General features: G+C 33.4%; 1 protein-coding gene and 1 long non-coding RNA gene across 4 annotated transcripts; one reads left to right on the top strand and one right to left on the bottom strand.

The window, feature by feature from the left end:
• On the bottom strand, positions 1-25,584 carry LOC100569114. Of its 2 annotated transcripts, XM_016800837.2 has the most exons (10): positions 25,001-25,584; positions 12,958-13,244; positions 11,781-11,938; positions 8,486-10,313; positions 7,207-7,385; positions 6,785-7,137; positions 6,501-6,671; positions 6,040-6,234; positions 5,158-5,240; positions 2,119-2,139 (listed from the first exon to the last, which is right to left on the bottom strand). In XM_016800837.2, exons 2-9 carry the CDS (start codon positions 13,220-13,222, stop codon positions 5,195-5,197), a joined length of 3,195 nt encoding a protein of 1,064 aa, XP_016656326.1. In that variant the 5' UTR covers positions 13,223-13,244; positions 25,001-25,584; the 3' UTR covers positions 2,119-2,139; positions 5,158-5,194. The 2 variants fall into 2 exon arrangements, with proteins under 2 accessions (XP_003241495.1, XP_016656326.1); XM_003241447.4 differs by lacking the exon at positions 5,158-5,240 and having other exon boundaries at positions 1-2,139; positions 25,001-25,583.
• LOC107882475 lies at positions 13,156-18,931 on the top strand. 2 transcript variants are annotated; one of them, XR_003839787.1, is made up of 4 exons: positions 13,156-13,264; positions 13,359-13,449; positions 13,515-13,649; positions 16,545-18,931. It is a non-coding gene; the product is annotated as an uncharacterized LOC107882475 (long non-coding RNA). The 2 variants fall into 2 exon arrangements; XR_001678760.2 differs by lacking the exon at positions 16,545-18,931 and having other exon boundaries at positions 13,515-14,689.
• Positions 25,585-26,252: the final 668 nt, after the last annotated feature.

Genomic DNA, 26,252 nt, shown 5'->3' with positions numbered 1-26,252 from the left:
GACTAATATAAATTGTTTTCGCTTTAATAGTAATCTCTTTCATACATAATACACAAATAACAACAGTATAAAATAACATGTTTTTTCATGTACAATAGGGTTAAAAATTAGAAACAAATCAGTCGTACATTAATCACGTACGTTAAATAGACTTAATTTCATGCAATAATCATCTGTTTTGAAAAAAAAAAAATAAAACAATATAAAATACAATTTAAGAATGAGCCAAATTAGTTATTTTAGCATTTTATTTCGCTAAATTGCATTATTAATCAATACGTATAGTATTGTAATTACTCTGCATCAATAAAAAATTGCTCATTTTATAGTTCAATCTTAACAAATCTAAATTATTAAGTGAACAAAATCATCCAAGTGGAAAAGTTATGGTCTAAAAACTTGATAAACATAATATTTGCATTGTCTGAGGGACAACAATTATTTCCTACATAATCTATTCAACGTTTTTCATTCTATTCATTTGGTCTAAAACATCTAGAATTTTAAACTTAACAATAAATTATAATAAATATAATATTTAACACTTAGGTGTGTAATATTTGCTAAACATGTCAAAAGATTCTAAAAAAAAAAAAAAAAGTATTTGCGTGAAAAAGTTCCTTGACCAAAATTGGCCCCGCATCAAGTACCTACTATAATACATCCATGGAATCTTTGGTCAGCTTTTCACACGCAATTAACCAGAATAAAAACGGTGGTAAATAACGTACGATTTATTATAATATTGTTATAATATAACATTTACTTATTAAATAATAATAATATTGTCTTATTATAATAATATTATAGGTTCATAAAATGTTGGAAATATTGAGTTTAGACGCATAAACATTGCTCAATAATATTGTACGATATAATCATTTTCAATGTTACGCGTGGTTCGTATTATATCGATTTGTAGAATATAAAGTATAATATTATGATTATCGCCAGGGTTGGCCTCAAAGGAACTTTTAACACATCTATCCACGCAGAATACACTGTCGCACGTATAATAATAATTAATAGTATTATAATAACAATAAAACATCTATTAAAACGAATAAATAGAATATTAATTGTAAACCTTTACCGTAAGAGTATCGTTACGTTATAATATGTATATTATTATTTTAAAAATGGAAAGTGAAAAAGTGGCCAAAGGACGATTTATCAAACGTATATAGTGGAAATTGTTACAGAATCATCGTACGTAGGTGTACGACGACCGTCATCAGCTCATTTATTTTTATGTTTTTTTTTGTTCAAAGAATGGCAGTGCGTAAAATTTAACTGTTATTATTCAATTTATTATTATATATTTTTTTTATACAGAACTTTGTATTCAGAACACGATTTTTGTCGCCTATGGCCGAACACCTACGCTGCAGTTTGCACGTCTTCTTCGACTAGAATATTCTGTAGAACTTGCACGCCGCACGGCGCAGCTAGTATATGTATATATATATAATATTTTTAAAAAATGTTTTCATACATAGTATAACATAAGTATAATAATTAGACGGGTACATAATATATATAATATAACATAATATAATATTATATGCTTAAATAACATATACCTATTATAAAATATCGTTTCGAATCGAGTGAAATCGCAATGAATATAATAACAGTAAATAAACAGTATTTCGTAACAGTAAATTATAAATATTATCAATTATCATTACCACCTGACCGAATATTATTGAGACGGAAAACGACGACAGGGTCAGTCGTTGTCGTTGCTCATAGTACGACGGACGACGGTTCGTTTGTTTTCGGCGTTCGTTGGGTTTCGTTCAAGTCGTGTCGCTCCTGTTCCTGGTGACCGCGGGCCATGTTTCGTGTCCTCCGTGGAGGTGACAGTCGCACCCACATCGGCTGTGGTCCACGTTGGTGGACGACGATCGCCGACGGGGTCTCATGGACATGGGTAGAACGGTGATCTTCTTGGGCGACCTGGGCTTGAACGACGCCTCGCCGCCGCGCTTGAGGTTGTCGTCGTCGTCGTCGTCGTCGAAGTCCACCCAGCGGCCTCGCGAGCAGCTCATCGGCACGTTGACGCTGCGGGCTCGGCGTCGCCTCGGGGGATCGGTAGTCGGTGCAGTCTGGACGGTGGTTGCGGGTTTACTGAATCTTCCGGAAAATAAAAGAAGAAAATCTTGTAATTATAGTGTCAAAACAGCTTGTTACGTAATGCGCAGTTATAGTTAGGTATAATCCATAAATAATAATAATAATAATATAACAGAGCTTAAAAAGGATTAAAATATACATGACAAAGTGTATTGATACCGTGGTTCGATGTGACCATGACTTTCTATATTTATCGGAAAAGTTTCTATTTTGTAATCCACATAATAGATACTTAGTATTTAGTGGGAAGGAGGGGGGAGACATTCTTGCGTTTATAATATAAATCCCATTATTATATTGCATTGTTTTCTAATCATTAAGACATGGACATAATATTATATATTGTATAGTACTGCACTAGTCCACAGCAGCGTACCAATAAAGTCGTTTGCCTTTTATCGTATTCTGATTGGCCGTTGACTTATGGTATCATTCACTAACCGTATGATCTACTGAATAATTTCCAGAGTTGGGTCGATCTCAACTTTTGGACAGATAACGTAACTGTGAACCCGGTTTTAAACCGTCTCTATTCCGTACAAAGGACCTGTAAATATTATAGGTGACATGATGTATGGGACTATTGTATAGATACAGTCTTGTCTTGTCGTCCGGTCGGACGCCCTCGGCGCTCGTAATTTTCGGAAAATGGGGTGATGCTTGTCGTCGGACCGGAAATTATGACGTTTGCAAACATACACATTTATGAGTACCTATATGGCTTGTTTGACAGGAATTTCATCGTTACTTATTATACGCACTCGTGGGCGACGATGGGAAAATGGATTAATCGAGAATCGACCGTGCCGACAGACGTGGAGAAAGAATCAATGAAGACTTATCTAAAGCTGACTGACGGACGGCGGAAAATATTGCGATTACCGCCGCTAGCGAATATAATATCGCCCACGTCCGCCGTGTTTAGATTGCGGCCAAGGTGGAAGAATTTATACCGCGTTCGGGGTTTGGAATCACGATTTACGTTATTACGGTGAAGTGTGAAGTCGTATTTAAGCCAGAAATGATAGGTATTCACAGTGGCCTCAATTGTGTTTGAAATTTGGGGGGGGGGCTCAAAGCTCAGGTCTATACTTTGATGCTCTTATGATGCTTTTAAATTATAGTAGTGAAATCATTAGTTTTGAAACTCTAAGGGGAAATAAGTGCTAATTAATATAGTGTTCTTTAATGTGAATTATTACCCAGTATAATGTAAAATTTATCAAAGTTTCCAAAGGATAATAATATTATTAAAACTTTTTTCTCGCGGATTTCGCCCGTGATATATATAATATTATAATATGTATATTTATAGAGCGTCAGCCAGACCACCGTTGCACTAGTTTCAAAAATATATCATAATAAATATGCGCTGAGCTGAGTCGTGACCATGATGGTGCGGTATTGCTACACTCGTACGTGTACTTAAAACATATCGATAAAAAAAAATAATAATAATAATAATAATATTTAGTATTTTAATCGTACCATCTGCGCCGAGTAACGAAATATAATACGTATAAAGCCGTAAATCCCAAAGTGTGGTTTTCGTGTTTGCCCGTTTGCCGTCGTTTAATATCGCTGACGGGGCACATGAAAAGGCTTTATCGGATTTATTGTGATCGATTGTTATTTGTTATTATTATCCCAACGTGTACACATAATATAAATAGCACTAAAAATTCTCACCACTCGTTCTCAATCCATGTCGACAGTTCATAAGTTTAACGCGGACCATAAATTGTGATCGAGTCCGCGATGGCAATGAAAACGACTTCAAACCAAATTTTATTTTAGCTGTGCTGTGGTATCCTATCGTTTTATATCTAACGTAATGACTAGGTATCGTCGACAAAAATGAAAGATCCATTTCATTTTCGTTTAAAAGTCATAAGCAATAGCGTGGATTAATTGTATATTAATTTGAACGTATATAAATCATATTACGATGGATAGGTTGTAAGTAAGTAATAGAGTTTTATTAGTCTATACTTGCTTAAAAATCCAAAAATAATTTATTTATTCCAATATGTTTATTAAGTCGTTTGAAAGCATAGTTGGAAAAATGTATATTTATAATATACTCAGTATAATATTATTTGATTTAAATAATATTCTAGTTTAAAATATGTTTAAGGCTTTAACGAGAATTATTTCATGCTTTGGTAAAAATAAAATATAAGACGTACGGGATCATCGCTACTTGTAGGAGATACAATTACCTACTGATAAACAAAATGACAGGCTACATAAGGTTATACGTACCTACTCGAAAACGTATAGGTCTTAATAAAAATAATAAACAATTACCTATTTTTCCATAAATACAACTATATATAAATAAGTGCCTAAATAAATATCTACAACGTTAGTGTTATGAGAAATTTCATATGGTTAAAGTATCGCATAAAAAATAGTATTACAGTTGTTCCATTAATTCATATAGGTATATTCGTAAGGTGTTTACGTATAAATATTTTTATTTTAGAATTTATGGGAATGTAAATATTTTGATGAGTAAAATAATAACGTAATTAGTTGTTTTACACTTTTTATATTATGCATTATAATATTACGTTAATAGTTGTGTATATAAAGGTTTTGAAAAGCTAACATGGAAATTAAAAAAGACGTATTATTAAAAAAAAAGAAGGTTTTATGCGTAGTATGAATGAAATAACTATCGTGTTAAAATAAACTAAATTAAATCATATTATTATTATTATATCAAACATATAATTAAAGTTGAACTCATTCCAAGAAAACGTTCACATAAAGCTTTTTAACACGAAAATAATGTTAGTCTACATAATCAAATTATATTTACGTGACGCTTTCCGACATTGCTTAGGTAGGTATAATATAATTGTTTGGTTTTAATGCATTATTACTTTGTCATTATTAATGTATTATTGGTTATGCGTTTATGTTATGTATATGCATATAGGTAAAACAGGTACATGCACACGTGCGTCAATGCCATAATATATTTTATTCGGTAGTCGAACCTTTTCGTACCTTTTTTTTTTGTTAGAAAATTTTGGTTTACGATACGCTATTTTGTCAACGAGGAAGCTTGTTTCTTCAAAACTAACGATTTTCTGGAAAACAAATTCATCCGTCTACATATATTATATGTACTATGTATTATACTCCAGTAGATATATATACATATATTGCATAATATATTGTATTTACGCATATAATATTATGTGTGACTGCAGCTGGTTGGGTTTCGCGTGGATTGACAAATTAATCGTATTCGATATAATAATAATAGACAGGGCTCGGATTGTACAATAATATGCTCGAAAATGACTTAATTAATAATCTGTACAATACTGTTACATGCAATTATTATTTATTATAAATTACGCATATTTTTTATGTCAAAAAGTTTAAAAAAAGTGCACAATTATTAAAAAATTGTAATAATATAGAAAAATACGCATACCTAACAATAATTATAATTATTATGAAACATTTTTTTTTAATTTTATAAATAGTTAGTATTGATATTAAACAATAAAAATAATTGTTAACTGTGTAGTATGATTCAAAATATATATGTTCATGGTACGCCAATGCTCCATATTTTTAAACGGGATTTCTTTTGTGTACTTAGTTGACTTTTTTTTTGTCGATTTACTAATAAAATATTCGTACAATCTTTAAATTATAATAAAAATCTCTTAAATTTGGAAAAATCATGAAGTATACATTTTTGAATTTCAGTGTTAGGTAAGTAGGTTGTAGGCACCTACGTATTATGGTAGGAATCGTATGGATTCGTAGATTTTGAATTATATGCTTCTTAACAAAAAACTTCAAAAGTGTAAGTAAGCTGATGGTGTTCCGAGCCCTGATAATAAATAATGATGCGATCTCAATGGCACTTACTTCGGTAGTATGATCTGTATTTTGTTGGCAACAACCGGCGAGTCTTCGAACGCGGCTGCGATGGCGTAAGTTCCTAGTCCCGAAGGCAAGTCGGTGGCGCTAGGTGTGCTGCACCGCGGAGTCGGCCTATCCAACGAACAAGTCTTCGTCTCGGCGATCCGATGCTTGACCGGTATAATTGGCACGGCCACCGACCTGAAAGCGATATCAGGTTTACCACAAAATATTATAATATTATAAAGGCGTCGATTGTAAATCAATGATAAATTACAACTATCGTATTGATATGCATGACCAATATTAGAATTACTATGTTAAACTATCCTTGCCAACAAGGACCCCTCATTTATTCTGTAGGTATTTACTTATAGTATGTGTACTAATTAATAACTATAGGTAATATATTATAAAAATATTGAATAATAATATGTATAGTATAAATATAAATTACTTTTACATACCTTTCTAGCGGAAGTGTTGTCGGAACATGTGGCAATTCTTCTTCCACCGAATTTGGGTGGCTGAATAATTTCTTCTTCTCTTCTTCTGTGGCAGCAATCGAAAGCGAGGACATCACTTCCGAGTCTGGTGACGTATCGTTGCTGTTGGCCGAGTGCACCGGATCTTGTGATCTGTTTAAGACAATTAAACGTATTTAGAATACACGTAGATATTATCTAATGATATCATCTTATTTCAAGGCAAAAAAACTTGTCCTTTATATTTACGAATAAAAATTATTTACCTACTGAATCCGGGTGATAATGACGACTCTTCGAGTTTCACTAAATTATTTGTAATTTTGCAATCACCATTTTCGTTACTGTTCCAAATGTCATCTTTGATGATTTGAATATTTTTAACAGTATCATCAGCAACATTAACTTTGTCCATTGATTCTACTAGCACTTTGTTTTGGTGTTTTACCAAATCGTCGAATATTTTTTTATTCGATACGGTTTCTATTTCTACTTGCTTAGGTTCATATGAAACGTGAACAACTGCCCTTGTGATATTTGAATCTGAATCGCTAACAACGAGTTCGTCGAAACTATCATTAGGGGAGTGCAATGGAATTATAACCGTATCCTTTTCTATCTGAAAATCATATTACCACTGTAACGTTTTATCATTCAAAAGTTTTTCAATCATTCGCTCGGCACTTACATCTTGATTAAATTTAAACTCTACGTTAGTGAATTTCGGATCAATATCAACAAACTCTGACGCACTAGATCGTTTTGGAGATTTCTTGTTAATACTTCTAAAACTGCTAGCTCGGTGTAGAAGTGATCCCAACAGCGAACGACTTGATCCTCTACGATCCTTAGATTTATCCATTGTACCTAAAGTACAAATATTTTATAATGCCATCCCGGACTGAGAAATCTAGTTAAATGTTAGTAGATAGAAAATAACACACGGAAAACTAATTGGGATGGCGAACGAGTAGGTCTCTGTACGTCTTCAACGAGAGTGTCCTTCCTCTGTTGATTCTTTCGCATTTCAACACCCCAGGAGGACTTATATCCGATATACACCATCATATATTATACAAGTGTTTGAAAATACCACTATGGAATTACTAAAATCTCTCCTAAGACTTATCAAATAACCATTATAGTTATAAATTATGTATTATCATTTATATTGCTTAGTTTAATTTTTACATTTCAACTAGATCATGAGTTCTACGCGCCAATAGTCTAAACTGTATGGCCTAATCTAAATTATATATATAATTATGTTTTAAGGACCTAAGCCTAAAGATCTACTTAGCGTAATTTTTATCCAATGTTTGTTTTTATCAAATTAATATTTTTAATCGTTTAAGTTTAAGAAAATATATACATTGCAAACCTATTAAAACAAAACAAAAAATATTACTACTCTGGATTTTAAATATTCTGTTATGCTCATACTTTATGTTTATCACGTTTAGATTTATTATAATTTTATATTTTTTAGAAAATATGATCGAATTGAGTTAAATAAGAAACAAAAAATAAATTCTCTTATTTTTATGAAAATACTCATTTAGTTATGTGCCAAATTTTAGAAATTAAATTATTTTTTATGAAACAAGTTGATTAATCAAGTTGAAGTAAAATATATTTTATGTAATTGTTTACTTCTTAAAACTTTCCCATATAACATGAAATGTAGTGATTTTGAAAAAAAGATTATATTATTGAAATACCATGTTAGTTATGTTAATATTTTAACTTTCCATGTTAGTATGGGGCAATTATTATTTAGATGCTATATTAACAAGTGTAAATATAATAATTAGTTATCACGATCAGCTTATCAAAAAATATATTAATCTGTTATGCGCACTAAAAACAGCAGTTAAGAAAGCACTGGGTTATTATGATTTGTTTAATAGCTAAAAAAAAAAATTAAGGCGCCGAACAAAACCGTTTTTGGGGCATTTATTGGTTACCGGTTTTCGGTCTGGCTTCTTTGGAAGACTCGGAACGCCTCCTGAGGATCTGAGCTTGCGATGAAGAGACAGATTGTAGCTGACCTGAATCGTCGTCTTCGCTTTTAAGTGGTATGATTTTCACTAGATCGTCAGATTTAGGTCTTCCTGAATTTTTTATGACTATTTGTTCCGGTGGTGGACTTCCAGGTGTACAATGTACTTGAACTTTAATCATTTGTTGACTTTTTGCAGGTGGCGCTGGATCACATATTTTTCTACCTGACGAATCATCGTCTGGTTCACTTATAAACTTTTGGAATTCATCTAGAATTCCTGGACTTATAGATCTACTACAGGAAGCTTCATCTGGGTGTAAATCATTATCGTGTTTTCTCGGTGGTGGTGCTGGTAGTAAATCTTCATTACCTTCTGGTTCTACAATGAATTTTTGGAATTCTTCGTAAATACTTGGTGAGATCGAACGAATGTTACTTGAAGTCGACAATGAAGGACTACCTTCAATAGGGTTTTTGTATGCTGTGTGAGGTAATGTCTTATGTATGATACCTTTTTCTTCGTCGTCTGGTTGTGCCATAAATTTATGAAATTCTTCGTGTATTGACGGAGATAACGATCTTCCAAGATTTGGACTATCTGTTAGGCCCGCCCCAACTACAGATTGTACTTCACGGCTCGTAATGGAAATGGCCGAACAACGATTTTTTGTTTCAAGTTTTGTAACATTTATATCTCCATCTTCAGGTTCAGAAATAAACTTTTGAAACTCTTCAAATATTGACGGTGACATGGATCTGGAAGAGCAATCTTGATCTATAGACTTTCTTTTAGTCATTTCAACGCTCATTTGTTTTCTTAACTTTACAGGTTGTATCGGAGCTCCGTCAGCCTCTTCATCTGTGCTTGATATGAACTTTTTAAACTCTTCTCTGATTCCTGGCGAGCCTGATCTGATTGGTCTCCTTATTCTTTTAGAAGATTCAATAGTTGCCGGATCTCTATTGATGAAATCCACTAATGTCCGATTTGTAAATGGCTTTAATCGTTTTGGACTAGTAGGATTTGCAGATTCTTGTTCGGTCGGATCAGGGTTTAATGGAATGTAAATTTGATTTTCTCCTGTAGTTATTTTTGGACGAGATGACTTCTCCCTTGGTATGGCTGTTGGGACTTGTTTCGGTGCATTACCCTGAATTATTTCTATGTCGTCGTCATCGAGACTGTCTAATGGTACAAATTTTTGTGTTTTGGGGTTATCTAGTACGACTTTTACTTTTGAAGTAGGCTTTTCTTTTGTTTTTCTTTCTTTTGATTCGTTTTCCATGGCCAGATTTTTTGTAACTTTTATTTCTTTATCCACTTGTATTTCTTTAACCTCTTTTATTTCTTTTGATTTAGTTTTCTTTACTTTTGCTTTAACTTGATCGTTTTTTATTTCTTTTTTGACAGATTCTACGTGCACTTTTTTTGGTCTTTGTTCTGTTTGAGTTTCAATGTCTGCTAATTTTGGTCTGACGGTTGGTTCACTTAGATCGTCGTCGTCGTCGTTGATAGGGATCAGTTGGCGATTGGCAAAGTGTTCTGGTGATTTTGGACCACAAAACGATGTTTCCAAAAGAACTCTATGTGGTGATGAACCTCTGGAAGCTCTGGAATAATTCGACGCAGCAGACAAACGTGATGCTGCAGAAGCTATGGAGGCAGTGGAGTGTACTGATCCTACTGAAGAAACTCGGCTACTACGACCACTAATGCACAGAAAACCGGATTCGCTAGCTGTATCTCTTCGATCAGCAGCAAAATCCGTATCCATAGTAGCGTCAGAAACCTGTAAATGAAACAATAGGTTTGTTATTAAAATTTTTAGTTATATTAAAGATATTAAGCTACAAGCTAATCTAACAAGGCTAATTTTTTTTATTGCTTTACTGTTATATATTAGTTAGATTATTGATTTTAATACTATAGATCTCTCACTGGTCCGTATTTAGGCGATGCAAAATATTGCAAAATATTTTAGGAAAAATGTACATGGCCATTATTGTATGCCACTATATTTTTTGTCAATATTTCGCGTCGCGTAAATACGGACCAGTGAGCGATCTATAGTATTTATAACTAGAGCTCGGATTTATATGTAAATACATATTTTCTCTGCAAAATGATAAACTAATTTCGACAAGTGATAAATTTGTTTCACAATATTTTTGATAAAACGAGCTATATTTGATTTTACATATTTTTACATATTTTGTCATAAATACATGTTTTTACATATTTCACAATTATTCAATTTTTTCTCACGAATTTATACAATTATACTGTTTTATTGTCTTTTCTTCAGATTTAGAATAATTGAAAGGTTATCATGACTATATAATATATCGACGATCTTTTGAATTCAAAAATTTAAAAGTGCAGGTTATTATTAATTGTAATCAAGATAATTAGATAACTATAGATAAATATGCATTTTTTATTACATTTTATTTTATTATTAATTATTATTAAGATTTTATGACAATATCGGCGATCTTTGGATTCGAAAATTTAAAAATGAATGTTAATTAATGTTTGTAATCAATATAATTAGAAAAATATACATTTTTTTATTACATTTTATTATACTATTAATTATTATTTTTTTTTTTCGATAATACATATTTTGAATTCTTTAACACATATTTTTATTGTATAAATACATACTTTGGTTATATAAATACATATAAATCCGAGCCCTATTTATAACCAATGGTTAGATCACAAAATAATTACATGAATTAATTTGTATGTTGATTATTGAAAACTTAGTACCTAATATTTAAGTATAGTGAATATGTATTTTGAATTTATTGTTTAAATTATTAACTACCTATGTAATACAAATTAAAATATTGTGTTCCTTTTCAGCTCTACAGCAATCAATATATTTACAATTTTTTTTTTTAATAATTATTTTATTTTAAAATTCAGTATTTATAGTTAAACGATTTATGATTTATTGATTGAGGTGTATAACTATTAACTAACCATACTATTGTTAAAAAAAACATTTTATGATTTTAAGAAGAAACATTTTTTACCCACCAGTGACATTTTATTGGATCCATATTTTTAATGTTTTGATAAAAAGTAGATCAAATACAGAGTAAAATGAGTTTGAATATTCAAATGTGAATAGTATGCTGAATAACAATATTAATATAATTCAAAGGTAGTTTGATTTAATAGTGTACCTTGTTTGAAATTGTAATGAGAGATTATGTTTAATTTGTTATTAATGTTAAAATAATACCGCGTATTGAGGCTGCAGTTTTGACCGCCGCCTTCTGATTTCCGATTCAGTTAAGTCGTGAAAGTTTAATTCTTCAGTACTGCTATGGAGGTCAGGTATAATCTCTTCCGTATATCCTAGACCAGATTTAACAGATTCAACGGATTTTCCGTCAGCGTCTAATACAAACAAATAACAATAAAAATAATTTAAAAAACATCATGTGATAAACAAAAATCAAATTATACCCAAGTTTTGTACATCCCTATCACTCGCTTCGGTTGATTTTTAATTATATTAAACACGTTTTACTGCACTTGTTAAACACGCAATGTTTACCCATGCACACTGAAAAGGTTTTTGTGAAGCTAAAAAAGTAATATCTGGTAATTATATCTGTCAAACTTTTGTAGAGTATTCCGTTTAATTGGATATAATGTTTGCCAAGATAATATCATATAAACATTTAACCGGCTGATAAACGGGTCTGTTAAATGTCTAAAATTCGCACCCTTCTTCCTACCGCAGCTGGTATACCATACTAGTATCCATTATTTTTAGCTATTACGTACTAAAACGTTTTATTATAAACCTTGCTTGAAATTCACTTTTGATTTCGACGGCCAAACGAGATTTGAGTTTTGGCCGTAAACCAATAAAAAAAAGTTGAAATATACTCGAGGTATCCCACATTCAAGTTTATCTCAGCGGAAATAGTATGAAGGAAAAAGGAACTCCAAGCGAGCGTAGGTCTTTTAATTGTAATCGTGACAAAGTATGTACATACATTCATTTTACGGCGTCATTAAGGAACGCAAGGTAACAAATTCTCAAGACTAATAACCCAAATGGTAGGATGCGTTTAGACTAGCCATACGTTGAAAAAAACTCAAAATTAAAATCACACTAGTTTAAAAATTTAATTTCTATATAATAAATCATAAAAATGTAAAATATTATTGTTGTATTATAGTAATATATTTATTCATATTAATTTAATTTGTATCCTTTTTATCCCCCTCCCCCCTTACCCATATATTAATATCTTAATTACTAAGTTAAGTCACTCTGACTTAACCGAATAGTATGGACCAAGAAAAAAAAGATTTAGTATTGCTGGTTTGTAGGCTGTAAAAATATTATCGCACGGCACACCTGTTATTTACAATATTACAATATTTTGGGTACTTAAACTCACCGACAAACAAGTCTCTCTCGGGACTACTGTCGTCGTGATGCGAAGAGCTGCTGGCTCGAGAGATGTCTATCCTGGGGGTGTTTGGCATCGCCAAACATATCGTCTGTTGTCTTGACGCCTTGGCCGGCGTGTTCGGCACTTCCTCGATGTCTTCCAAACATTTGTTTCTGGCGTCAGCTTCCGGGCTGTCTAATAAATCTTCACTGAGATCTTCGGACGAGGCCAACGGAGGCAATTTCCTCACGTGTTCCGCACGCTTGTCCATGTCACGCTAGCGGCACGGTTGCCTGAAACCATCATTGCACAGGTATTTATATAACATTCATGAACATTATATTATGAGACTAGTAGGTACTATAGTCACGTTAAAGTTAATTGCTGTTTGTGTTCATAATATTTAGGTATATTCATTTACGACATAAAAGAAAAAACGGTTTATTATATGCAGTTTCTTAATCGCGTCGGTCTGGCCCCTCAAAAAACAAACAGAAGGTACATAACCTATGTCGTATGTTATTTTATTTATTTATTTATTCATTGTTATATATCTTTTGAAGGTACGATGTTTCATACCAATCGAAGTTCTACACATTTTTATACTCAACATCACACTCAACTGTGTGTTATTCCTACAGAAGCCATCATGCGATGTGGTTGACGGCTGTACATTTGTGCAAGACGAAAGTTAACAAGTAAAATATGTAGATATGTTAATTATATTATTATTTATTACACATATGGGAATGGCATCATTTACAGACATTTGTTCAACACGAATGTGCATTTGTTAAAGGTTATTTATTTATTATGGGCTATAGCGTACTAAGCTACTACATATATATGTGTGTGTGTGTGTGTGTGTGTGTGTAGCATCGCTTTATCGATCCGTGGGACATCAAAAAGTCCCGACGACCTACAAATCGGCCACATTTCGTACGTTATACACATGTACCTGCTGACATTCAACGAATTCTCTTCGTCTTTGCACTGCGGTTAAAAATAACACCGAAACCGTGTCCAAGTCATAGAAGAAAGGTTTTTTTTTTTCAAAGAAATATTTCAAGTTCATGTTGACCTATATGGGATAGGTCTACCCAATCTCCACGAGTAGGTGTCAAAAACTAACGAAACGAACAATAATAATTTAGGATTTTTGACACGCGAATAATGCAAATTTATACGAAAGCATATTTTGTGTTAATAATGCACTTGTATAAATGCACTTCAAAATAATGTCATTAAATGTACAAACGAAACACTCTAAAAAGATGTATTGGTGAATCCCCGAGTATTGAGGTCAAGTAGATTCAGTCACCTAATTGCACATATAAAATATGAATTGTACCTGGACCAACGGGTGGGGTGAAATCTAATACCTATACCTCTTGCCTTTTTTTTCACCTCCACTAATAAAAATCAATAGCACCTGAAGTCTTATCTTGATTTCGATCGGAAGCCCTTCAATCGTTATATTACTACTATATTAGTTGTTACACTTGTGTCTTGTATAATACATTTTATGAACTCAATGTTTGTAAAGTTCAATTATTTCAAGATAATGTTGCAATTTACAATTCGAGGTAAATATTATTTATTATTTAATTTTCCCAAAAATGCATTAGTTCATTTGAAAATGTTTGTCTAAATAATAAATTTGATTAGTTTTTATGTTCACATTATTTAAATCAATATAATTATTTTCGATATTAAACTTACAATATAGTCACAGTAGTATAATATACAATTTAACATTTTTAAATATGCATATTTCTTCGCTATAAGATAATTATTATTTGAAAGTACATACCTAAGTTATTAATTAATGTATAAGACATAAGAGATTACAGTTGTAACTTGTAGAAGCATAATTAATAATTTATCGCATAAATAATGTTCTGTATATTGTAATATTGTAAGTTTGGATACAATAGAGACTTGAGATATAGTTTCACTTAGAAATAGAACCATTAGCGATCACTATTTTCAATATCCCGAAAATGTTACTTAATTAAATTAATAATTTATAATAAGATTTCTCAATCGAACTCCAAAAATTATATATACGCCTATTTAAAACTATCAATCATATTGTTTATTAGAATTACTATTTCAAATGCGTCACTTTTGGTGATCAATTAATGCAAAACTCTACTTAACATTAGTCTACTAATCGGCTATTTATTAAGACTGTTATGGGACAACAAAATAACCATAACAATGTATAAACAAAATAAAATGTGATTAACAAAATATACAACTACAGGTATAATAAATATTTACATAAACTTTGAGATACTGTAAAATTATTCAACTTAAACTCGAAACGCGACAGTGTTGAACATTTTGAACAAATACAAATAAATAATATCATATCGTAAATGATAATACTAAAATCCTTTTAGATTACATTTTGTACACGATTCGTGATTTAAATAATATTTACATTGGTCAAAAAAACTAAATATAAATATTTACATAAAATGTATATTTAAATGTGCTTTTGGGGTAGAGCATAATGCTCTTTGATACAAAAAACGCAGATATACCTACGTTAACTGAGAATTATTATCATTATGTAATGCATTGCGGAATTAAATGAATCTAATTATCCTAAATTGTTGATTAGCATTTGCTTTAAAATGTTATAAGCCATAAGGTAATATATTATTTAAATGTATAAATAATCAATGCGTACGATTTTATTTGTGAGCCACTTTACATAGACCATAGACATAAATAAACATGACAGTGGCATGTCAACAAATTGTATGCATGATATATACACACTGGAATTGTCCGAGTGCTGAATAATTTATTGGCAAACGACCCTACTATTATATAATCTTTTATATTGAATGGAAAAGGGTTAAACCTAAGACATATATCTACAATAAAATAAAATATACCCGGTGTCGTCAGGTACGTAATTAAAACGAACGGTCTTGATGGAGAAAAAAATCCCGTTATAATTTTTTAATCAATGCTTAACGTGAACCATGAACTAAATGAAAATATAATGATGGAACAGTATACCTACTGCGTTTTTTTAAAAATAATTTTCTTTGTTATTAAGAGGAATTTGATATTGTATCAAAATAATTTTTCAAGTGGTATTGAACCTGCGAGCATTTACACAAACATTAGCCTTATATTTGTACGATTTGTGTTTTAAGATTTATCGTTTGAACGCTATATAACAATATACTCACACAAATTATAATGTGCAAGACTAGAACGATACAATAATAACAGATTACCGTGCGTAATGTATTTTTCGTTCGAATTTCAGATTCGAGAAAAATTCAATTAAGATTTTTGGTCGTTAAAATATAATTTGTGTGCTCTGTATTTTGAGTTACATTACGTTTAAAAACGTATCATCCCGGTGGTGTGGCCTTTATTAATTTGCGTTTCTCTTTCCTAAGCACGATACGATCATAACCATAGTATAATTTATATATTTTAAGCGCTGGGTAAAAGTAGAACTTTGAGCAAGATTTTTTTATTTTATTTCACTAGAACTATATAATTTTTAACATACATTTGTGATCGTGAACTATTATATTGTTATTATATTTAACGAATAGGTACTTGATTTTATGATAAATAAACCAAACGACAAACGTAGCACGCTCAGGACCGTATTTAAGGACATCCAATTTTTGATACATTCAGGGACCAGGCAGCAGTGTAATATTATATAAATACAGTTTTTTTTTTGAAAGAGTTGGTAAGAATTGGTACCTATGAGGAGTTTTTGTATTACATGACTATATGATACGGTAACATGGCGTAATTTACTCATTTTGTCAATCAATGATAATTATAATTATTCAGTTTTGTAATTTTTTTTGTAGTTTACAATTTTATGTTGTTATACATTTTTACATTAATTAAAACAATGTCACATCATTATCTGTGTTTTCAATAACATTTTCATAAGTAAAAAATTATAACTAAATTGTTATTAAAAAACAGGTTAATTTTTTTTATTTTGGTGGGAGGCGTACAAATATTGTCTACCCAGGGCGCAATAAGTGTGAATACGGCCCGGATCACGTTACTCAATATTTTCCACTTCGGAGAAAATTTACGAATCATAAATATATATTAGTGCCTATAAGTAACCATGAATTGTATATTATATATTATACCTAGTGGGAATAAGGTAATTTTCATATTTTATCCGTTCCTATGGCGATAAACAAGCGTTGCTCAAAATCCGTTAGAGAATAAAAATATCTGTATCAAACCCAAAAACATAAAATAATATTTTGTCATTGATATAATTCCAGGAAACCCGTGTTCCTACTTACAAGCAGACTGCAGGTCTCGTTTATGCGCATTGAAACATCAATATCAATATAATATTATGTTAAAATATGCAGTCAACGATCGCGCGTTGTGTCTGCTCGTCATGGCCATCATCCATCTTCCGGCTGTATATTGTATATTATGTACCACGTTCAATACATAATAATATAGCTGATGCTGCCGTTTCGCGATTAGTTCGAGATACGTGCAGTGCGTTCGGTCTAAAAGATATGACGATCGCCGGGCAAAATCGGAGACCAGCGAGGGTATCCCTCGGCCGCACCACCCCACCCCGTGGCGAAGGGTTGCGCGTATATAGATTATATGGTTACCGGAGTAATAATATAGATCGCAGTCATTATATAAGAGGACACCACACCCACGTCCGTAGTTTACTCCAGTCTCGAGACGTTTGTTTTTTTATTTAAAAGGGAGTTATGAGCATTTTTAAATTGCTTTTTTATTTACATTTTTACATTTAACGCTTATAATTCGTTTTACACCTATAATGTATCGTGAGACACTTCTACCCATACAACAGAGAAAATTTTGATATCGCTACATTTTACACACGCTATTGCAAGACGCGGAGACAACAAATTCGCGGGTGTGGCATGGGTGCACAAAGATTATATTTTTGAAGAGAGAGGGAAATAAAAATGTTCCCGAAATGTCAGCTGAAATAAAAAACTTACGTACCTAAGTTGACAAAACAACAAAAACCGTGTATAATTGTATAATAGGTACACTTATTTCATGTATAAGATACCTAGTGAAGATAGTGCAGATTAGAACAAATTTTGTGCGCTGTCTATGTGATATCGTGGAAATAGGTATTTATTAAATATTATGTTCATATTTTCCAAGGGAGGTGGACGTATGGTCCGTTTTTTCCTCCCTAATGGGCACCCTTGGGGCGTGGCGTCCTCTTAACGCGTGTGTGTATCATATTGTATTATCTTCTATATTACGTATAATGTTAAACTATTGTATTGTATCACTACCGTATTGTTTAATAATAGTTCTTCGCCACGGATGGACAATAATAACAATAATCACCCGTGCTTATTGTCTTGCAACCGACACGTTGCCGATTTACCCATTAAACTATACTATTTAGCCACGCCCGCGGAATTAATATTATTCGTTTCCGAAATAATTTCCGCGTAGTCTTCCGAAATCTAATACCACCGATCCAAAACACCGTTTTCCGCGACCGGGTGATAAATCGTCTTAAAATACAATACAATATAATATTATACCATAATATCCTGCAGATTGTCATCGTCTATACCATAGGATCGCCTGATTGCCGTCCATTGTGACCTCTTTACATTTTCATATTCCGATTGCAGCCAGTTCCAAAGTAGGTAGAAATTAATGTTTTCTGTGGTTATTGAAACTAAATCAACATCCCGATTGTGTCTTACGTATTTCTGCATAAATATTACATATAGCGTATTCACACGGACTTACAATATTTGGCGCGAACGGTATGGTTTCTGGTCCATTAAAGAAAATAAACAGTGGACAAACTGGAAGATTGCAAAGCTAGTTGGATGCGGTGGTAAGTACAAAAAGTAAAAAATGGCAAACCATAACCATTATAATTTATTATATCATAGTGTTGTTTATTATGTCAGTATTACTAATATTTAAATTTTCATTTCGCTTTCATAAAAAGTTAAGCAATTGAAAATTGAAATAGAAAATTGCGCTGTGCGAATAAAAATTTCAAAAGTTTTGTTAGACGATACAAGAATTACATTTTTATCAAGATCCGTAACTAGTAACTACTATGTTCTACCCGAATTCGGGTCACAATCGGGCATCTCATCCGAGGTCTATTAGTAGCTTTCATCACCTTTGTACTGCAGTCATACGATGATTACGACCAGATTAAGCGAATAATGTGGGGGGGGGAGGTACTATAGCTCTGGTGCCCATAGTCAGTAATACCTAATTTTTTAGTTATTTTTAAAGCGGACATTATAAAGTTGAGACTCGGGGCCCGCGGAGCGTGTCAATCCGGCGTCGATAACAATAAATATATTATTGTGTTCTGCGAACAGATTTGTAACGTTTATAATATGTTTTTTTAATAACCACAGCGAATTCACGACGCCAAATTCATCGTCGTGGCCACATGTGCGTATAATGTAGGTCGACGTAAATCACAAGTGACTGAACGACGTTTAAAAAGAAAAATGGATTAAAAAAAAAAAAAAACATCCGTTCTGATGGTATCGCCGTCATTCGCCGTCTCGCCGCCGATACCGGATCGGATGGTATCGCGATCGCATTAATGTTGGATAATAATATTATTTTACGATAATGTATTTCCCTCAGAATATTACTCTGTAATATTATATAAATTATATTATTACAATGTTGGGCGTCGTTTGTGTATACTGCACTTTGTAGTTTCCCTACAATTAGGTTTATAATATACACCTACCACCTATAGGTACCACCGTCTCTTTCCCGATTTAACAATCCAATAATATTTTACGTGCAAATATAATAATATTATTATATCATGATAATATATATTTAGGCACGACGTATATAGTACACGCGGCACCGATAAAATCGCACGATAGAAATTTCTTTACACGCCTGACTTTATAAGTGGGTATACGCGTCTAACAATGGATATCATTATGGAAAACGAAAGTTTTCGGCAAGAAACGCGCAAGAGTGTTTTATTCATTATTCATATTTGCATACAAAGCTGGTGGATATAATTTATTTGTTTATACGTATTTTGGCAGCGTTCAATCCGATAAATATAGGTACACCCATTCATGTCAAATGACGAAATTAATTATATGGACGTGGTTTTATAGCTATTTATGTCGTCATCGTTACAGTATACGCGGGGTGTAATGGCATCGAAAACAATTAGCAAATAAGCTTTTTAAAAGTATTTAAAGCTTTTTTTTATGCATAATTTACAACATATATACATCTATATTATAGGTGCAGATTGTATGGGTAGGTATATGATATGTCAACAAAGATAAAAGGCAATTTAAATGTTTTTATATGACTGGCGGTATCAGTGTATAGTTAATATTCGAAAGTTTCGTGACATTACGGACTTGTAAATTGTAATTTTTTTTTTAAATGGTGATCATAGTTTGTACACTATATATAGAACATAATAAGCACATTTATAATAGTAGTTTAATTATATCTAAATGTTGTATTTCATAATAATTGGCTTTGGCTACTCGCATAAACATGTGATTTAGTGGTCGAAATGTTTACGTTGTTAAGGTAATCATCTAGAATAATATAACGATAATTTATCCAAGGAGTATGGTAGTTTCATTTTGGGTTTTCTAAGAAAATCAGTTATGGTAGTTAGGTACAGACGTTACTTTATGGTACATCATACAGAATCTAGTGTTTTATTTAATTCATTTGATCTGTCATCTGTGCATTGTTATTATTTTTATGGTTTTTAAGACTTCAAGCAATTATTGCGATATAATATAAACTTGCTAAAACCAATATAACCATATAAACATTAAACCATATAGTAAACATTTGTAAAATACTAAAATATGGTACCTAACACTTATTTTTATTTAATATTTTGGAGCTGGATAAATAGTTTTCTGAATGACGGTATATCAATGAATAATAAATATATTTAATCAATAATCTATGCTCTAAGCTTTTAAAATGTACAACAGTATAGGCTTACTATAATATAAATTAAAATATTTGTCAATAATCAACATTTGTGTAGAGATTTAAAAAAAAATATATATCTGCTTCTGAATAGGAATTAAAAATACTAGTAGCTATTGTCATTTGAAAGTCTAAAAACCAAGTGTCTGAAGTGAGATTAAAAAAAAAAACCTCATTTTGCAAAAATATAGTATGATGATTACTTTAAACTTGAGCCACACATGTATACAACATATATATAGGTACACAATGTGTACATGTAGTATGTATGTATGTACAAATAAAATATAAATAAAATCAACCGAGAAAAAAAGTACGTTCAATGGATCACTCGGTCGGGGTAAACTTGGGGTTGAATTCTATTCACTCGACGAGTGGATAATCCTATTTGCAAAAGCCTATTGAGTGGGAACATGTATTTTCGTTTAGTGACCACATTTAGTTACGTGTTATTGTGTATATAATATATAAAGCATTATATTTGACCTTATCAAAACTATTAGATAGCAGTAAATAATTTGTAACATTTGTATTTTTAGACGTAAACTATTAATAATCGGTAATTTTTAATTTATACATTGGTATAAATAGACAATAGTTGATGTACGTCGATATTGAATATTCATAGTTACCTTTATATAATGTTTGATTTATTAAAAAAATCTAATTAAAAAAAGGTCATAAAAAATATAACTTGTTATGATTTTTTTAAATACAGCTGGATCAAGTAAACAACATTTTAACTTTTATTATAATTCTATAAATTTGACCTTTTTTGTACAACTACTGCATTTGATGTTGTTATACTTGATTTACGTATTGACTATACGCAAAGCCTTTTCAATCTGCTTAATAGTGGCATTTATTAGTGTTCATGTAAATCAATTTGTTTTAGCCCTTAAGTAATAACCACCGCGAGTTTCCAGCGCTTTGTATATTAACGAAAGTCAAATTGCGGCTTAGTATTTGAGGAACATATTAAAAATACTACACACCACAATGTGTAGTACACATAGCACGTCATCGAGTGTGAAATAACTGAATAGCGCGAACACCAAAAAATTATTGTCAGATTAGTAACAACTGGTGTATTTAATTTAACCTGTACCGTTCAGGTATTCAAATAGATTTTAAGGTTTACTTAATGAAACATTTAAGTTAAATTACAAAAATTGTGACACAAAGATAAATGTGGATAGGTGCTCATTTATATTGGAAATTGTGTTAAAATATCTTCGACAGACAATGCCTATTGTAAGTGGAATATCGTTTATGAATACAGAATAACATTAGTTACAGATCACGGAAACTATATAATATTATAATATTAATATAAACAATGCACGTAATTAATACATAATATTATTTCATCAGTGAGTTTTATTGGAATATATTAAAAACAAAACAAAACCGAAAACTGCAATGAAAATTCTTTAAGTGATAAATTGAAGAAAGGAGCATCGTAATTTTTTATTATAGTGTTACCTAGAGGTTAGAGCCATCAAGATATTAAAAGGAGAATTTATTAAGTACATTTTGTTGTATTATTAAAATATAATTATGAAGACTTTCGCGTAATCTAATGTGTATATAGTTTAATTTTCACACGTTCAAATAATTTCGGGCAGTCGATTGTGCGTTGTTCAACTACTTGAATAGGAATTTTAATTTATTTTTGTACAATAATACTTTTAATTTGGGTTGATTAAAAAATCCTTCCACTCCTGTATAATCTGAATGTGGAGTTGTTTCAACACTGAATTTTATGAAACACGCCTAGAGAAATTATTTTGAATTATAGATTATAAAATATATACATTACAGTATAATATTATTATTACCACATTATATTACATCCAGTACAGCTAATACATTATAGACACATACATTATGATTATTATTATTATCATCGTGTATGGCGTGTATAGTCCGAAACGATAATTCAACGGATCGTGTGTACGAGTTGTCAGACCGTCGTGTCAGCTGGTTATTATAAGCACACACTGGGGGGGCATAAGTCGACGTTGCCGGCCAAATCATCAGAATTTAACTTTATCAAACCTTTCGGCCGATGCAACATTATGGAATGACGCGGCCACCGGAGCCTCGTATAATACGCGATGTACCTACACCCGATATAGTGTCAGCGGCGTCCCTAGACCCATGTTTGAAGGAACGGGGTGAAAACCAAGGGTAATAATCTCGCAGTGTTTGTATATTATAGACTATAGTTTTGAATTGCTCATTTAAAAACATATATTTTTGTTTTTACCAATTTGTTTCAAGAGGACGTCGACTTAGATGTGTTTTCTCCGTATTACTAATGCACATAGCATAGGAAATTGTTCCCATGTTTAGAATAATCCATTTTATTCTATAATTTTGAATATCCCAATGAACTGACCCGTTATACAAGTTATGGCGTCTGAAGGTAAGAATATTATTTTGGCCCCCCCGTATTCTTTTTTTTTTTTTGATATTTTTGCTAAGATGCAAGTTACGAGTATTCTAAGATTTTAGAATAATTTATTAAAATGTAACCATTAAACTTATTATTAGTAATTATTATAATATGTTTGTGTATGCATCACCTATTCGTATACAATTTTTATAATATTAATGCGTAATTAGAAATATTACGATTGCCCAAAAATTAACTATAAATAAATAAGTACATTTTTAAAAGGCTACAAGATATGTGGAGTGGCTGCCCCTTTGCCCCCCACCCTTCGAAGACGCCTCTGCGCAGTGTACTGGGTGGGTTCAGTATAACGAAAAAATAATTTGTATGAACCTCAAAGCTCAAAGTGACGCGTAACTGTCGACCGTAATACAGTTCGGAGTCCATTATTTCGGACGTTAAATAATTATGCGGTTAGAACGGTGGCTGCCGCAGTGTCTCTTAGGCAATTCATTACGTAATAATAATAGCGTCTTTGGGATCGATGGGGCGATAACCATTCGTCGTGGATGGACGAACTGTGACGTCGGCGGTGCGGTCGTGTGCGAAAAAAATTTATTCTGATAGTGTCTCCCACCCCCTCCATGCAGCTGCTGACCGACAAAAATCGGAAAACCCGAAGGCAGTTATCCGTCGGGGTAGACGCCGCTACGTAGGTAAAACGGAAAAATAACATAATATTATCATTATCTCGTCACGGCAACGGTCTGACCTGACGACGATCGGACACTCATTTCCCGCCCAGCACCTACTTACGAAATCGGCGGTACAGTGGACTGCAGCGTGCGCAGTGCAATTAGGGTACCTAACGTACATCGCGTATTATACAATTACATGTACCATATCAAAACGTTGTTGTACGACAACAACAATAACAAATAAAAACGATAACGTAATATTACAATGAATAAATAAACGTAGTGTCTTACAATACAATAATAATATTATTGTAATATAGGTCACGATTTGCATCCCCTATCGGTTGTCACGAGATCCGACGATGGAGGTGGCGGTGGCGGTGGCGGTGGCGGCGCGAAGGTGATGGTTGGTCGATCAGTGCGGTGACCTCAAGTGATAATAATAATACTGTCGTAAAACGACTTGGGCGGTAAAACAAACAACCACGCGAACGCGGCCCCTCACCTCCGCAATCCGCATTGTAATTTACGTGTAAACACGCGGTAACAGTTATAATAAATTTACGGAAGTAATGATAGTGACGACGACGATCAGTGGCGTTGGCAGCTATTGAAATGTTTCGGAGGCAAGTCTAATATTTTCCACCCGCTCACCCAATCGAAACCCGATAAAGGCATTTACACCGTTATATTTTCAATTGGGTAAATAATAATATAACATACCGTTTTATACCGTTATATTTTTAACCTAACCTTTGAAATAAAATATATTATGCTTAAAATAATAATATAGTCGTCAATACAAATTACTAAATTGTTACCAACTGCCCAGTGCCCAACCACCCGCTCACCCACCACCCGTCGGAAAAACTCGGAGACGTTATTGTCATATGATATTATAATATCGTACTGTTGTTTATATACGTACCAACGTCGTCGAATTGATGACGGGCGTCATGACGGCGGCGTCTGGCGCACGGCGTTTTCCCTCGGCGACGCCCCGGCCGCGTGGTCTCCGGCCGTACTCGTAACGATATTATAATATTAACGATAATGACTATGCTATGATTATAATATTATGGAAACGGCAATGTTGGAGTCAGCGGGGCACGGGCAGGATCGGCTGTACTGTACGGTCGTACGATAATACGATATGACGTGTACCGCTCAGTGAGGTTCGTGCGTGCGCGCCTGTACCGCGGTATACGCGGTGTGGGCCCGTACGAATAAAATATATACCTACGTACCGTACGTACCGTACGACGATGACGACAATATTACAGCCAACAATGTGTACTAGGCCAGACACACGGAACGCGCCGATCCGCCGACTGCCGGTGCTGCCGGTGATGACGCTGTCGCTGTGCCGCCGGGCGGCGTTTGCGCGCTCCCAAATCCCTTCCCCGCGCACCCATCCACGCGCAAACACACACACTCGCACACAAACACACGTATTCGTACGACGATCGATTTGCGCACGCACCGTTCGGGGATCCCGGCACACGTACACACGGACGCGCGGCGCGCAAAATCGTAAATAGCTATACCCACACACGGCGGCCGTCGTCTTCCGTCGTAGCGGCGGCGTATTTCGTATTGTATAATATACAACGCTATAATACGCGCGCGCGCCCCCGTTTGCTAGGTCGTACGGCGCGACCGGCGACTGCAGCAGCGTAAAAGCGCCACCACGTCGACCCACCGTGAAATATATAACACGGTATTATAGTAGCGTACGACCCACACGCACACGCACAACGGTGTTTGCTAGCGAGCGACCGTGTGCGTGTGCGTTGCAAGCGTCTAACGCCGAACGGCCGCCGAAATATCATTTATACGCTACCCACCCACCCCCTCGTTACGGAACACCGCGCTTCTGTCGCCCACATACCGCGTGTAAGGGTAGTTTTTTTTCGTTCCTTCCGTTTCTCTCCTCGGCGCGCGTTGGCGTGTGTGCGCGCCGGTCGGGCGAGGGGTGTTTTTTCCCGAACGGCGGCCGCGCCCGCAGACGAGACGGTTTGATCAATTACCTACCTCGTGTGTCGATATATGTGTCGAGGTGTGGCCGCCCGCCCGTCCTACCCGCGACGGAATCTCTAGGCGAAAATCAACTAGAAGCGATACGCACCGCTACCCCTGTCGTGTGTGCGTATCGTATATATTATTATAATTCGGTTAAG

The sequence above is a fragment of the Acyrthosiphon pisum genome, chromosome A3, assembly GCF_005508785.2.
Source record: "Acyrthosiphon pisum isolate AL4f chromosome A3, pea_aphid_22Mar2018_4r6ur, whole genome shotgun sequence".
Lineage (NCBI taxonomy): Eukaryota > Metazoa > Arthropoda > Insecta > Hemiptera > Aphididae > Acyrthosiphon > Acyrthosiphon pisum.
This window is presented reverse-complemented; position numbering and strand designations above follow the sequence as displayed.